This window comes from Stegodyphus dumicola, chromosome 12 (genome assembly GCF_044657685.1).
Source record: "Stegodyphus dumicola isolate Sdum_Otavi_A_Nest chromosome 12, ASM4465768v1".
NCBI classification, from domain to species: Eukaryota; Metazoa; Arthropoda; class Arachnida; order Araneae; family Eresidae; genus Stegodyphus; species Stegodyphus dumicola.
In genome coordinates, this window is record NC_140779.1 from 25,683,903 (window position 1) to 25,700,979 (window position 17,077).

A 17,077-nucleotide genomic window follows, 5' to 3' on the forward strand; every position below is an offset into this window, starting at 1 on the left:
GAGTCTCGAGAGATTTTACACCAGGTCTATGCATTTTTTGCTTATGATCCTGACGCATTCAGATATTGAATTAAATCACAATCGTTCGAATAGTGCTGTAGATAACAATTTTCCCCGCAGCTACAAATATTTGTTTCTCTGCTGTCAACTTCGTAGAAATGCTCCGGTCAGTGCTCCGCGAACAGTTACATTAGAAGGCTGTTCCCCAATTTCGGCTGCTTTGAAACCTTAGCGGAATGATTATGTCAGTTGGCTTGTGTTTTCTGAGTCCTATAGACATCAATATACTATTACGTGTTTTAGTCTCAAAATATCACTGACAGCTTCAGGTAGTTATTTACAATCTGAATTCAAAATTTAATTGAACTTGAAGGGAGACACAGCTTATATTTTAATGCTGTTCACTCACTAATTTGATTTAACATGGATTATCTCTAAGGAACCTTGTCCTTAAAAAAAATTCTTTCCTTTAGCTATAAAATCCAGATTCTTACAGCTAGCAAGTTCTAGAATTCTGCAAGGAAACTAATACCAACTGAAATCGATCATTCATTCTAATATTCGTTTTACTTAAACGTGAAAGTCATGATTAAGTTTATTGCTAAATCATTAAATCGATCTACTTTCATCTAAGTCATTTAATCGTAAGTCACTTATACATTTATAAAATAGACAGAAAAAATTAGCAAAAGTGCAAAAGTAAATGTAAAATTAAATGAATAAAAAAAGTTAATGCATTAAAAAATAAGTAAAAACTTAGAATATTTTCATTCGTAAATACAAATGTTAGAGACTTGTTTATGACTCTAACTGAAGAAAAATATTGTATTCTATAAGATTGCTTAAAAAGTAAATAAATCTTTATCATTACTTTAGCCTTAACCGATTTTGAATAGTTAGCAGATGGATTTTAAGATATGTATTGAGCTAAATAGCTTAAATCTCGTTTATTGAATTAGATCGTGCTGAAATGCAAAAGAGAGAACATGGGAAACGACTGAAAATTTGTTTCCTTGCAGGATTGCAGGATTCTAAGACTTGCTTTGAGTTATATATAACAAGTTAAATTCGTTCATACGGAAGATAAAATTGTAAGACTAGCGTGTCACATAATATAATTTAGTTGTTTGTTCCCCTTCTCTTAAACATTAAGTTTAATATTTGTTTCCTTTCTCTTACATGTTAATTTGTATTTGAATGAATGTGGGACTCTTTTTCATAAATTTGTAATCATATTGATGTAGTGATTTTGCATTTCATGATTTCAGGTGTCGTCTCATCAGTCTGTTGTAGCAAGAACCCCACTTTGGGTGGTCAATCCAAGCAATAGTAATAATAGTAACTCTATGCCGACTTCTAATAATTCATCTTACCCATCATCTGCCGAAGAAATTCAAGACACCTCAGCTAACTTCGAAAGGTTTGTTCTTAAGCGTAATAATAATGATTATTTCTAAGCTTTTATATATATTGCATCTTTTTAGATCAGAATTAAATTAATTTATACAGATCAATGCACTTACATTTCAAACTGAAAAATAATTTGATGCCCAAATTTTTGTATTCTCATGAGATCGTCTCATAGTCCTTCAAAATATATATATGTAATATTGTAATAAAATGTAAAATTAAATCCTTTTCGGTTGAAAGAGACAAATTCAAATATTATGTTTTTATTGTACCTATTGAAGGTAAGGTCAGACATCCATATTAAGAACTTTGTAAGATAATTTACAGAATGCAGAAAATAGAAACATACAGAGATCTTTTACATTAACAGCTGTTCAATAAAAATTCTCTCTTTTTGTAATAGTTGAATGCAACATAAATATGAAGAAGATAAATAATAAATATATATAATAAATATATATACAACATAAATATGAAGAAGATAATTAGAAAATAAAATGATCGAAGTAATTGAGGAAGCGATAAATCATTCAATAAAAATTTTAAAACAGGTTAAAAAAAGGCAGGTTCTGGAGCTAAAAGAATAATGATTTAGAATTCAAAAAAAGTGTTTTACAATCACGGTAATTTTAACTTTGAATTTTTAGATTGCATGCATACACTTACACGAATATCTTAATTTTTACGGCTTCAAAATTCTCACAATCAAGCCAAAAATCACAATTTAAATTATAGCGCAAATGAATAGAAAATAATATTATCAATAATGATATACATACATTGAAATCTCTTTGATTCGTCTAACCATGAGTCCAGGCAATTTTGATTTCAAAAGATATCTATCTCCCTGTTGAAAAAAACATAACTAAAATATTGTTTCATATCTTTATTCAATTATATGCTAAGAAATGTTAGTAACTTTGAGAGATGATCTTCTAAGGGAAATGGTCATAATAAGAAATTCACTGAATGTGCATAAAACAGAGGAAAGGTCCCAAAACAATTCTTTTTTGGAAATGAAGAATTCCATTGCCATTAAATTTGTCTCTAATAAGCAGGACACGCTTGATCGAATGAAAGAGATTTCCGATTCCCCTAGCTAGAAACTAAAGAATTTTCAAATTTAATTCTCAGTGAAGATCAATAGAAAAAAGTGGTCGTTTACAAACTGAATAAGGTGATCTAAATGCTATGAATCGACATTTGGATGCATACAGGGTATCTCTGCACTAATACTCTTGTCATCGAATGTTAAATCAATCACAGAATGCATTGTTTTTAATACAAACGTATTTGCAAATGAATTTCTGCCATATTTCATAACATCTCCGTATACGCGTTGAATACAGTTTGCTCAAAATTTTCTGGGCGTGTTGAACTTAACCAGCGACTTTTCATCTCCATATTCAGGGTTGGAAGGACAATGGTTTGGACATACCTATGTGTTTGTGCTAAAGCGACATCTTATGTGAACGATTTGCATTCGATGATAGAAATCTCAAATAAATTATACCGAGATCAAATTTTATCACAATACTGTTCTTATTTATATGTATGTAACATGGACGTACATGTAACATTGAGGCAATAAATGCAGTTTCACTATAGGAGATTGCTGGAACAAACTTCTTACCTCCTGTAAGCATAGACCAGTTCTTTCAGTTCTTTTTTAATCTAGTCCTCCAACACCTGTTAACAATTTACACCAATTTTAACAACAAACGTGTGTTAATAGCAGCCTTTTTTTGGGGATTTAACGTGAAATTTAGCTTGAACTTCATCCTAATAAATTGTAAAAGAGGATACTTTGCGTACGCTTCAGCAACAAAAATTCTGCTTCAGTGTTAACACCATCTTCATATACATTGACCTGATGTTAAATGCAGGTCTGTGTAGGTGAAGTTTTCTTCACTGACCTGCTGTCACATGCCCCCCCCCAAAAGGAAAGTCATTAAGAAAATTCTCTAAGATTAACACGCAAAAAACTACTTCCCTCCTCCTGAAAAAAGGGGGATGTTTCTGATAATGCCAAGATAAGTGAAATTAGCATTCTTTCCGGTCCATTTCGAGTATATTTTTAAAAATTAGGTGACTGTGTTATTGTTGTTGTCTTGTCCACATATTTCATGGAAAGAATGGGTCATTATTTATAATTTTTAATTATTGCGTTTTACTAAATTACTGGATATCGATTCATAGTGATTACATGACACTGTACAGTTTTCCACTGACTATTTTCTTCTCTCTTACATCGTTACCGTGTTGCCTTAATTTTTCACTAGAGTGCGCCGAGAATATTTTAAATTCGATGTCCAATTAACTAGAGATAAGCTCAGCGTGTACACTATGAATGGATACTATAAATAAACAATAACTATGTCCTATATTATAAAACTTCTTAATTATAATATAGTTATTATTTTAATTAATTGAAGTGAAACTCGCGTTACACATATTCTTATTATTTCACTAAGATATTTTATATCTCATTTTTGGTTTGCATTTCCTTTATGTATTAATGTTGTTTGATCAAGTCTTTTGTTTAGTCTTAGTACATAAACATTAAAATTGAAGATTAATGTAATATATATATTAAGCCATTTAATCACAATATATATATTTCATACATTAAGATATATAATCATCATTTTATATATTAAGCAATATGCGCTATATCTATCATTTTATATAAAAACTATATATATACATTAAAGCTGCATCTTAAACGAACTCACTAAGAAAAGCTAAAATGTCTTCTTTAAAAGCGTTGAAAATGTTAGTTTTTATGTCATATGTTTTGAAGCATATTATTCGAATTCACAGAGCATAAAAAGAATGCAAACCGATAAACACTTTTATAACACTAAACATTTGGTACAAAAATGATGAAGAATATGCAGAAAATAATATATGCTATAAAACGGAAAGCTCAGTATTTTTCACACAAAATGAAATACGTCATATATTTGGGCAATATGTTTCTAAGAATTCCACAAACTATAAATATCTATTAGGAATTCCAGATATTAACAGTTTTTTTAATATAAATTCTTTAGCTACTGGAAGAATGATCAGTGAAATAAACAGAGGGAAGCAGATTGCAAAATCAGGACAAGAATAAAAGACACCATTTCGAATTTTTGTAGATCTCTATACTAAGGGATCCAGTTCAACCTATTTTAAATCCTGTTGTTTCTCATTATATCATCAATTAACTTTTATCTAAGAGTCCTTGGTATGGAAATATTCAAACATAACCTTTTTCTTCATTTTGAAAAGAGTCTTTACTGCACTAGGCTCCGTTAAGAGTATACCAAAGAACGTCTATTGTTCAATACGCATTCTTTGACTATACCGTCTTGTTTTTACCTCCCTTTTCGGGAAAGCCCGGGGATCAATTCGATTCACGGAAAGACCCCTAGAAGTCGACCGAAGTGGCGAGCTCCCCGTAGCTTTTCCTTCAGAGGGTTCCACCGGGATAATGCACCTGCGAGCCGGCAGGACTTAGAAGAGAAGGACTAGCTCATAGAGCTTTTCCCCCTAAAGCAGAAAGTGAGAAGTGATGACGTAGCCATGATGACACTGAGCGCGCCAATATAATTCACAGCTTGGAAATTAGCGTTTTTGAACCAGCGTTTAAAATGAGCTGTGTGTGAAAGATAGCTATAATTTGGAAGAGGCAATGTTACTGCTTTATGCATTTTAGACTGAACCATTAAAAAATTTAATAATGCTTACTCAACTTTAAAATAATAGATAAAATGTGCTCCTCTTTTAACATAAAGTTCCGTGGTTTTTTTATTTTTTTATTTGCAGGTTTTTTTTATTTAATGCACGTTTATTACTAATCATTTCTTTATTTGCATGCTAACTGAGAGGATTCTTATACTGCTTCTAAGATAACTATAATAGCAGCTATTTAAATTTACTAAGAAAACAACTTTACATTGACATAGGTTTAAACATATATGACATATATGGCAACATTTCTGCTAACCTACGTTTGATTTTTTGCCTAATTGTAAATTTTACATTGTTATAATTCTCTTCCGATTCAATATAATAGATATTTTTAAAATAATTTTGTAATTTATACTTATATCTATATTACAATTAAATAAATGTATATAAGATTGTTACCTTAATTTTGACAAAATAGCTTTATTCAGAGTACCTAAAACAGTTATTTAATTTTTCAAAAGTGTGAGTAAAGGAAGCAGGTCATTTTATGCCAATTACTTTGATGTTTTATACTATTGTATTTTATCTAGAATGCTAATCTAGCACAAAATCTAATCAATAATTAGTTACAAAGGATACAATAAGAATAACTTTAACAAGTACTTAACAAAATTAGTTTGTTAAATACTTGTTATTCTTGTTGGTACTATTCATAATACCGAAGATATTATCGATTAACTCACAGAAGTCAGATGCTTTCTGATTTCCTGTGCGGTAGAGTATACCTTTTGCGGTACTTTTTGAAAATAATGTTTTCTCTGGAGCGACTTTTTGTCTCTCGTTTCCCTTGACCATTAAATAATTTGGTTTTAGTTTGTGACACAATTTGATTTCTTCTCAATCTCTATTTAAAACCTCTTTAATAATATCAAAATTTAAAACAGTTACATCTTCTAAAACAAATTCTCTATCTAAAACGCGGTTTCTCAGTAATTTGAGGCAGAGCGCGAAATGAGACCTCTGATTAAAACAAACTGCACATTTTGAAAAGAACCAACTTAGTCCAGTTTAGAGTCATAGCAGAGTTTTCAATCTATATGCATTTCGTCGAAATTGAGAACGCATATTTTTCATACAGAATACAAACATTCGCCTCTTTCCTTCTTTAGAGTAAGAACATTACTTTGAATTCTTGGACTACACTAAAATTTAGAAAACAATAAAAAATAATATAAACACCATTTCTTTAATTTGATAATACTAGGTAAAGATATTTCAATTTTTTTCTTAATTTTTTTTCTTTCCAAAAATCATAGCTTTAAGATGACAGAGCTCTTATGACGATGCAACGTGAAATATTTTCACTAGTCCACCTGATTTTTTTCTTCTTTTTCAGTAATGCATTAATCTGCGTCTTTATAAAAATAGGCTTTAGACATTTTTCCAAATTCTCTGATTCGTGTTCCCCCCCCCTCCCCCCCAAATTTCGCTATTTGAGATTTTAATTTCTGATACCAATTTCTGTCTAGATGTCGTCCACCTTCTTTGTCGCTGAACAAACATTCTAAAATTTTTCTTTTCTCTATTTTTCAATACATTTAATACAATTTAATACAATTTTCTAAGGATATTATTTTGTTCTTCAAATTATCAATCCTTAAACATTCAGGATGATCTACATTTTCATTTGTGAGTTTTATTTCAAAATCATTAAAATTTGATTTATTATTGTCATCATCAATTTTGATTTATTATTGTCATCATAATTTACTTTCGGCACAGCATTCCATTTCAACAGTTTCTTTTTGTGGCTATCCAAACAAGCGATCTTTCATATCATCTTCATAAACAGTGCATAGAAAATGTTCGCTGCAGATTTTTCCGCTCTTCACATTAATAGAATCTTCTCTTTGACATTTGTGTATCCATTCTTTCGTCAAAAGCAAACTTTCATTTGGATCCTTTGGTCCCATGAAATAAAATATCTCATCCTTTCACACTTCTGTAAGTGCTACGGCACGTTACTGCAGCGCAAAAAGCCATATTACGTAAACGATACTTTACAAAATAGAATTTAAAATAAAAACTGACTAAAATTACATATATATAAATTATTTTAAATATATACATTATTAGAAAACATATATATATATTATTAAAATTAATTTGGGATATGTAACCTCTAGAAAATCGTCTCGCAGCTCAATGAAACTACTGTTTTATACGCGGGAAATCAGGACAGGTGGCATCACAGTGACGTCAGATTATTGCCTGTTACGTCCCCCATTAGGCTTGCGTCGGCGAGGAGTCGAACAAAGAAATGAGTTAGCCCTTCTATTTATCCCTAGCGAGCCGGTCGACGTCCTCTACGGTGATACTCTTAAACTTAGCATCGGACTCAAAAGTCGGCTCAAGAAAAGATGAATGGTTCCCTGTAATGGGTACCCGCCTGTAATCGCTAACTCGGATTAATGCAGTTTCGATTTTCGATCACATGTGAGTTCCTAATAGATGAATGAGCACATAGTCACAGTATTTTTTTAACCAAAATATGTAGCAGGAGTAGTATAGTAGATTTACATTGAAGCACGTAGAGAGTACGAACGAGAATAACACCTGGAACTGTCAACCCTTGAAATCCAAGAAAGAAATGCGCAATTTTATGGCAGTTATTGACAGGATTACAAGAAATGACAGTATTTACCAAAAACAGTTTCTGAAGGATCGTGTATGTGTAAGTATGAGTACAATGTGTGATACATAACAAAAATACTACCAAGAGAAAGCAAAAAGACAACAAGAACATGAACAAAAATATATACTTAACAATTACAATGAGATACAAAATAGCACTATTGATTTAAGAAGCGAAGAACCGCAAGCGGCCTTCTACGATTATCATGACTTTCATAGTCATAGCTTAGTATAGGAATGGTGCTATTTTGCACGTCTGGAATTTTCATTTAAAATTTTTCAGCAAGCATAGCAATATAAATCTGAATTTCAGACTGGTTTTGCTAGCATAACCCCAAACAGGACAGGCATAGGTGAGTATCGGACGCAAAAGGGTTTTATTAATGAGTATTTTGTTATCAATACAGAGAAGGCTGTTCCAAGCAATTAATGGGGCAAGTGTACGTTTACGCACTCGAAACTTGGTTAAGAGCTGTGTAATGTGTGGGGACTATGTGAGCCAGTCAGTGATCTAAATTAACTCCAAGGTAAAGGGCCTGCATGATCCACGGAACAGGGATGTCATATATGTATACAAATAGAGCAGGATCTATATTTCTCTTCCTGGTAAATAATACAGCATCAGATTTTTCAATATTTATTTTTATTTTCCAAGCTGATAGTCAGCACTCTAATGCGTGGATGTGGAAATCCGACACCTTCCGCTTGTCGTCGTAATGCAACCGGGAAATACTAGGCACTTCGATGTGGTATTTTGTCAACTTTTAACAGATACTTCAAAATACGAAAATATTTTAAATAAGGACACTATTCATATCACAACATTTTCATACTTAGAAAATCAGTATTTTAAAAATTACGAAATGTAACCTTTTTTTGGGCGCTTCCGGTATGCACAGTTATATTTAATAAGTGTTTATACTGCTTCTATAAAATTAAACACACACCCACACACACACAAAAAAAAGTTGATAGCCAGGAAACAAAAATTGACTGATGTATTTAATTTTCAAGTTTGAAGCAATATTCAGTGGTCGTTCACAAAGTGAAGAGCGACATGCTTGCATTTGTACATAGCTAAAAGTGAAATATAAATTTATGAAAAGTTTTCTGATGCCATTAGATTAAGAGACGAGCAATATTGTGAAGGCTGATGAAACATTTTGTTTGATACAAATTTTTTCAAAAAGGAAATCTTATATTTTCAGAATCTTATAGAATTTGTGTTTTAGAAAGCAGTAGCAAGTTCCATTACTGACAGAATGCCAACTCATAGCATTATTTGCATAAAGGAAAAATGGTAAATATTTTCAGTCCACTGAATTTTTTTCCTTTGTGATTATAAAGTAATAAAACAGCATGTGAGTATTATTAATGAAATTTTGACATTTGACTTGTGTATTTTAATTACATAAGCGAAAAAGCTTAACGCATGGCTTACGGCATGCCAGATGCAACAACAAAATTATAAATTAAAGAATGTTATGCACCATTCAGTCCCAAAATAGTATCACTGAATGAATCTTGAATGACATTAAAGGAGGAAATCTAAAAATTAAATGTAGATATACAAAAGTTCTAAATTTTGAAATTAAATATCTTGGTCAATTTTTGTCCTACCGGAGCCAAACGCTTTGTGTTTTAAGTTTTAAAAAGAGTCCAAAATCTATTTACCGTAGCTACGTGGCCCGACAGGCCGTATAAAATGTTAAACATCATACATTTTGCAAAATTTAATATTTTTTATTTCAAATTATCATGACATGCATATTTTTGCCATTTAATGCATTTTTTACCTGGGTGTACTTGTGTATAACCTAAGGTTGCAGAAATAAAGGTGGCTTAAGGATTTTTATGGATGCGCTGTTCAATTTACTTGTTAAGGCTATTGAGTCATGGGGTTATTCTCAAGCAGGAGACGTGAAAAATGTGCAACGTCCTTGTTGGGACTCGAACCTGGACCTCTCGAATACGTGCCGAGTGTGCTACCGTTACATCACGAAGAAATGCTCGAAGGAGAGAGAAAATACCTTATAAGGCACTGAAAATAGGAGTCTCAAAAGGATATTTAATAATGAGATTAATAAATGTGCACAGAATAATTTCTTTAATTTTAAGCAATAAAAATTTTATTGTTATGCCGCTTTTAATGCGTTTTACCTATAAATCATTTTATTATTTACGAGTAGTTTGTTAAGTAAACTATAATAAATGTGAAATAATATTAGTAACAAGTAAGTTTATTATTATTGAATTTTACTACAAGTTATTGTTTAATAATTATCGAATTAAGTAATATCTTTTAGAATTATTAATAATTACGTAATAATTACTTAAAACTATTCTTGAAACATGTTGTAAAATGATACAATATAAGGTACAGTTTACCTTTCCACTCTTCCGAAAACGTCACACTGCTTTTGAAGATTTCCCGCAAGTTTTTTGTTGTGGACAGATAATATAAATATCAGAGTAGGTAGTAAAATACATGTGAAACATGAAATATTATAAAAATAAATGAAGTGCAAGAACAGATTTCTTTTTATAAAGCCGTAGCTTTATAAAATCAATTAATTAATTTAATATTTTAATGTTAAATTAGTTTATCATTAGATTTTTTTATAAGTATGAATCCAACTAACCATATTTTATAGATAATGATGCAATGAGACGCTTAAATAATTTTGTGTAAATTGCTTTAACTATGATCATAAATTAAATCACTAGCTTTCGTTTTGTAACTGTTTTTTGAAATCTGATTTTCCCTACCTTCATTTCAGTTCATCAAACTTGAATGAAAGTTCTCAAGTTATGCAGCGCTTTGTAACATCTGATGGCCAAGTAGTATTTGGATACAAAGATTCTAATGGAGAATTCCATTTCTATTATCCTACTTTGAGTGAACGAGAAAGCCATAACGAGAAGGAGAGGAAAAGAAGGTATTCAGTTTGTTAATTTGGAATCTGTACCGAGGAACCGAAATAAATTTGATTGGTTAATGTTAAACCTTTTTTATCTTTCACAATTGAATATGCCAAGCAAAGAAACAGAAAGAATTTAATATTAATGGCGCTTCAGTAATTTCTGTACATATTTTGCACGCAAACACCTATTTTACGATTAATGACTTACATTTATTTCATACTTAATATAAGTAATTGGCCAAATTCAATAATCGTCTTAAACTGCAGAAATTTTGAATGAACAATGCTTTTGAAGAAAGACGTCTTCCATTTATTTCTCGAAGTGCATTGATTCTTTTCAGTTGAAATCAAATCAAAAATTGAATTTTGCAAATTACTAAACTGTAACTTAATCTGCAATTCGTGCATCGTAATTGCAGTTCATAAATTAATATCAATGTAATTACGTATTATTTGTCTGTTCGTTCAGAATAATGATTAATCTATGCTCACTCAATTCGATTCTACAGACAAACAAGTTAACTCAAATAGAGTGATAATAATTCGATAATTCAATAGGTGAACATCTAGTATTTTGAGTTAAGCATACGTGAGTTATAATTTATGTCCTAATTAATTGAACTCAAATTAAATCTAATTAAAAGTGTAAACTCAAATACATTCAGTTTGCTTATAGTTTATTCTTCTTATGAGACACTGCTGGAAGAAGAATGGGAAAATAAATTAAAATCTTCATAAATTTCAATAGTTTATTTCTGGAATACATTCAAATGTTTGGAAACATTAATTGCTATAGTAATCATAGGACCTCCCGCATAGGAAAGAAATAAAATGAGTATATTTGTATGTGAAGATACATAATAAATCAAAATGTTTTTTAAATATTTCATTGCCTTTTGTATAAATCAATTATTAACACACTCTGGAAAGTTGCTCAGTATTCTAGTATTTTCTTTTGCAGATTCCACACATTGCAGTATTTTTTTTTTTTTTTTAATCCTAGACAAGTTTAATTTTAATTCTTGTGTTTCGAGTGATGCTTTGGCAGCTGTTAAATCTCAGTGATTTTCAGCAATCTGAATGGTGGGCAATTGTTTTGGCTCGGAGGCTACTTTGTGGAAGCAGATCTTTTAAAACTATTGCATGCATTAATCAATTTTGCATTTCAGAAAAGATATAAATCGCACCATAAATCTATAAATATAACTTAAATAAAATAAAATAGCAGCAGGTTTATTCAATTTATTTATTATGCTCATTTAATTTCATGTAACTTTAATTTTAGAATCAGTTTAATGAGACATGTTCCCTAGGCTTATCCGTTTAGCAAGGTTGTAAGTTACTATGAAACTTGCTTCTGTAAAGCTACTTCGAAATGTTGATTGCTTTGTAAATTATGTTTGCTTCTACAGATTTCTCGCGCCACAGCTTTTATTTTGCGACCTTTCTTGGAAAGTTTGCAGCCAAATTCGTTATACAGTAAGACCCCGCTTAACGCGGGGGATACGTTCCATCGAAGTAGAGCGTAATGCGAAACAGCGCTAAGCGAGGCTATCTTAACATGTAAATAATGGGATTAGGGGAAGACGGATAAAAAATGGGTTAGGCATTAAATTTAATAATGTTTTTTTAATAAAAATAAAATCAAACATTTATTTCTTACAAAAATAAAAACAATATAAACGCATATACTTTTAAAAACAAATAAAATTCTCAGTCAGATCATTCAGTCTATTCTGGGTTTCCAATTTTCTGCCTTTTTGTTAAGAAGGTATTATGATAGATTGGCTTAATGGCATATTGCGTTCAATTTCGTCGTCAATCCATATAGACAGTCGTTTTTCCATTTCCTCTATAATGTTATTTCTAGAACGGGTAATTCTAGTTGCAGAGCTTGACGTAGTTGCAGATGACAGTATTTTTTCTTTATTCTTAAGAATTATCCTTATTGTTGAAGTTGCCAAAATCAATGCAGCACTAATTTGAGATTGACGTTCACCAGAATCTAATCTTCTAATCACTTGCATTTGAGTTTCCAGTGAAATGCTTTTTCTGGTTGCTTTCTTTTCTTGTTTTTTATTATCACCCATGATATAAACTAAAGATTATAATATTTGTCACTGTATTAATCGTTATAGTATTATACAAATTTAAACTTACAATAATGTCAACAAATGTTTCAAATGATAAAAAGCAAGAAACACAACTACACTGTTTCGGATATGTTATTTGGAAACCTAGCGCTGCGCACAATTTCGGAGAATCCCCGGGTTGAAATAAAAGGGCGCTAAACCGAAACAGCGCTAAACGAAACAGCGTTAAGCGGGGTCTTACTGTATTTTGTTTCGTGGTGCTGTTTAAGATTTACTCCTTAAATATGGCTATCGTTTTATGGCCCAGTAAACGCACTGCTTTATTCTCTGTATTACTAAAGAGATATTTGTTTGTCCTTTCTTCATTAACACATGACACTGATCATCGATTTTACGTTTCTTCGAAGGGTTCGTGGTTTCACTAATGCTGAAAATTTATATATTTATTGTTGCAAATACAAAATTGAAGTGTAACTACATCAACTGGAAAAGCACTGGGCATCGCATCTATACTGCGCATGCGTATTGACGTGGCCGTCCTATAATTTATAGTGGAAAATACAGGGCGAATCTTCAGTCGCGAAATCTCTTCAAAGCGGAATTTTCTGACTGTCTTAGCGGTCCAGAAAAAACTATTAGCGGGCTACATGTAGCAAACAAACCGCTATTTGCCCACCCCTGAAGTAGATTGTGGCTGCTATTTTAATCGCAAAAAGATCATGATACCAATTATCACTCTTTATATGCAATCATCATTTAATAAATTTAATAAAATCGATTTAAAGATTAAAATACAAAAAGAATAATCAAATTCACTGCAAAGTAAATAAAATCAAAAATTTAACAATGCTATTTTGAGCAGTAAATAAATGATTATAGGATCAATAGAATGCTCTCAAGGTTTATGTAACAAATTAAAGTTTCTAACTAAAGACCTATGTTTTCGCAAAAACACATCAGATTCTTAGTTTGCGCCTTCTACCAGATGTAACCACTAATTGAATAATCAGTTAAAAGTTTTACTTCCGAGCATCTAGAACAGAAAAATGCTTCCTTTATATTTTCGATTACAAGCACGAATTATTATTTTCACTATCCAATTCAGACATTATGATTAATTGGATTCTTTAAAGAAACACATATATATATATTCACTTTATTTTAATTCTTTAAAGTAATCATTACTCTCGAATGTATATTGGCTTCTGCACTTTTTTTGTGGAACTAGGTTAATTTAGAATGATAGCAAGATTTTCTCTGTCGTGTTGTTTGAGGAAAAAAAAAAAGGAATGCATGATAAATATTTATATCATAAATTAAATGATGATTTTAATTTTTTTAAATTCATTTAAAAGGATTATTTGAAATGAAGCATTTACTCTTTTTCTTGCATTACATTAAAAACACTTTTTAATTTTATACATCAGAATGAAGATTATTTATTAAAACTCTGCAATCTAGAGATACAATATTAACAAGCCAAACACAAAACAATCAAATATAGCAAAAAAAAAAAAAAAAAAAAAAGTTTTAAATTACTGTCATCTGAGCCATTCAAATGATAGAAACCTAACAGCATTTAAAAAACGCTAGTTTAAAGTCAAGAAAAAATTATGTACGTTTGTGAAGGAAAGCCAGCAAAGTATTGATGATGAAAAATAAATGCATTAAAGACACTTTTTTAAAATGTGGTATATATACCTCCTCTTTTGTTTACATTGAGTATTTTAATAATACCAATATTTACATTTTTTCCTTACCCACCAGGAGCCGAGTCTCTGAAGCATGCGCCTCATTGCGTAAAACGGTTCCAGGACTGAGTGACAAGACTGACAAAGCTACCGTTTTTGAACAAGCAGCTAGATATTTAAAATTTTTAAGAAGAAAATATGGAACACAATTTGATCAAGTATTATTGCTTTACTTACGATTTTATTGCTATAACATTCTTTCTATAATAACATTGTTTACAATATTCAAACGTGTTGATTATAAGACCTTTCTGACAACTTTAAAATAACTTCGATTTATTGGGAATTCTGAATGATTGGGACAGTGCTAGTTAATAACTAAAGTCCTAGTTAATAACTAAAGCCAGATGCTGCTAATTGTAAAATTAAAGACTGTATATATAATTTTTAACATGCTTTATCTGCAGATGTTCCTCATAATGATCGAAGTGTTATAACCCTTTCTCTAAATTTTATGAGTATTATTATAAGCTATCAATCGTCGTTATTAATTTATTACAGCATATCTTAAGTCAATCACAGACCGTGCATTTAAACGACAATATACTAATTTCCTGATTAGTATATTTTTGAAATCTTAAATTATATAAATTACTTAAGATTTTAAAACCCATATGCAAACCTTTGAAATTGGACGCTTATTACCTTTTAAAAACTATATGTTTTTTTCAGTTTGTTTCATGAAAAATTTTGATTAATTATTTTTTCATTTCTGTTCCATTTATTTTTGCAAAGTGATCCACATCAGTATTTTAACACCTAATTTACTATAAAATCTGCAATATTTCTTTAGTAGATCACATTCTTTATTCAAAATTTAAGCAGTATTGATTAAGAAAGACCTATTTTATCTTGTTGTTTGTTGTTTCAAAAATTATTTTGCACATTTTTTCAAATTATTTATTGAAAACTTGTATAAATGAAATTGAAAGTGATTAAATTGGTTCTTTCATTAATATTTTTGTACTGATAAAAAATTTTAAATAACACTTTTAATGTTTTTCAGGCCTATTACGAGAAATATGTTCAAGAAACAAGTTGAATATATTTGACACAAATATTGTAGCTAAGTAAAATTTTTAATATTCATTCTGTACTATAAATTGCAAAATTTTATGCATGTGCATGTACGTAACTGTGGAAACTATAAAAATAAAAAGAATTCCATGAGTCATGTTTGTAATATTTACGTATTATTGAAATTTTAGCTACCTACTTTAAATTGCTATGAAAGTCCCAAAGACTAACATTTCGATTCGAACTAGACGGTTTTGTTCTTCTTCAGAGGCAGTCTCCTTAAGAGAACGTAAATCTCAGTGATGTTGAATATAGATACCTAATTATGTTGTCAGAAATATTGATCATTTTGAGAAATAGACGTTTTAGGATTGTCTTAAGACTGTCGCTAGAGATTTCACTTATAAGTATTACACATAAAGACTTATTTTAGAGCCGAAGATTAAAAAGAAAAAAGGTACATTGAACATAAAGAAAAAGGTACCTTACTTAAAAGTTTACAGAGTTTTGAGACATAATTCTTAGTACAGCATTTGTGAAGGAAAAATCCATATATTTTCGAATTTTATATTAAAACTGAAAAATCTGATTAATTTTATTCATTGCTTTAAATTTTAATGCACATATGGCTTTTCATTTTTGGATTCCCTAAAATAACACATTGCCTATTTAAATTTCAGCGTAAAAAAATAAATTTAAAAAAATTTTAAAAGATCTGAAAGCTTTTATATTACGCTCAAAGATGCGCTTTTAATTAACGTTTTGTGTTACATTTATTTATTAAACATCATGCTTTTCGCGTTTAAACCAGAAAATTAAATTCAACAGCAATATCACAAGATATTTAAAAAGAGCATATCTTTAGTATTTCCAATGCACAATCTCGCGCTCTGGAGATAAAGTTTTTTGTTGTTGTTGTTATTCTTCACCATTGCCATTGCGCGCTTCTAAATCATTTTGTTAATCAAAAATTAGTTAAAGTTGTACAAAATATGAAATAGATAATAAAACAAATTCTAGTATCCAAATTTGAGCCTCCAGACGTGAAATTGAGGTCCATTGACGTGAAATTTTTAACACTGAATCCCCCCAATGAAAAAGAAAATATAAAGCTCTGAAATGCGCTGCAAAGAAAATAATTGATTATACTATAACACGGAAATTTTTTAAGAAATAAGCGATTAAGCTACGTTCTACGGAATTAAATTTACTGGGTAATTCATATATGCGTTCTGAATTAGAGCTAAGCTTAAAATTTTAATCTTATAGAGTAAACAACATTGAGTTTTTATTTTTATTTTTTCCCTTGTAAGGCCAAGGTGAAAAGTTCAAATCCTATATTTTCATTTATAGTCGAGTTAAAAAAAAGGGAAGAAAAATATCTAGCGAACTATTACAGGGAAAAATATTGCAATAATTACAGAAATTAATTTCAATTAAAATTGAGCAGAAGTGTCTGAAAATTCACTTGAAAAATTACAAATATTGTAGTACTGCAGTAATAGAT

At 30.3% G+C, this 17,077-nt stretch overlaps 1 protein-coding gene across 1 annotated transcript in view; it reads left to right on the forward strand.

Moving 5' to 3' along the window:
• Positions 1-15,727, forward strand: part of LOC118198428 (uncharacterized) — a 35,520-nt gene extending 19,793 nt beyond the window's left edge. Inside the window, exons 5-8 of the mRNA XM_035370098.2 lie at positions 1,269-1,420; positions 10,566-10,724; positions 14,570-14,711; positions 15,560-15,727. Of these exons, the coding sequence (XP_035225989.1) occupies positions 1,269-1,420; positions 10,566-10,724; positions 14,570-14,711; positions 15,560-15,595 (489 nt within the window). The 3' untranslated portion in view covers positions 15,596-15,727. The remainder of the gene's footprint in view (positions 1-1,268; positions 1,421-10,565; positions 10,725-14,569; positions 14,712-15,559) is intronic.
• The last annotated feature ends 1,350 nt before the right edge of the window (positions 15,728-17,077 follow it).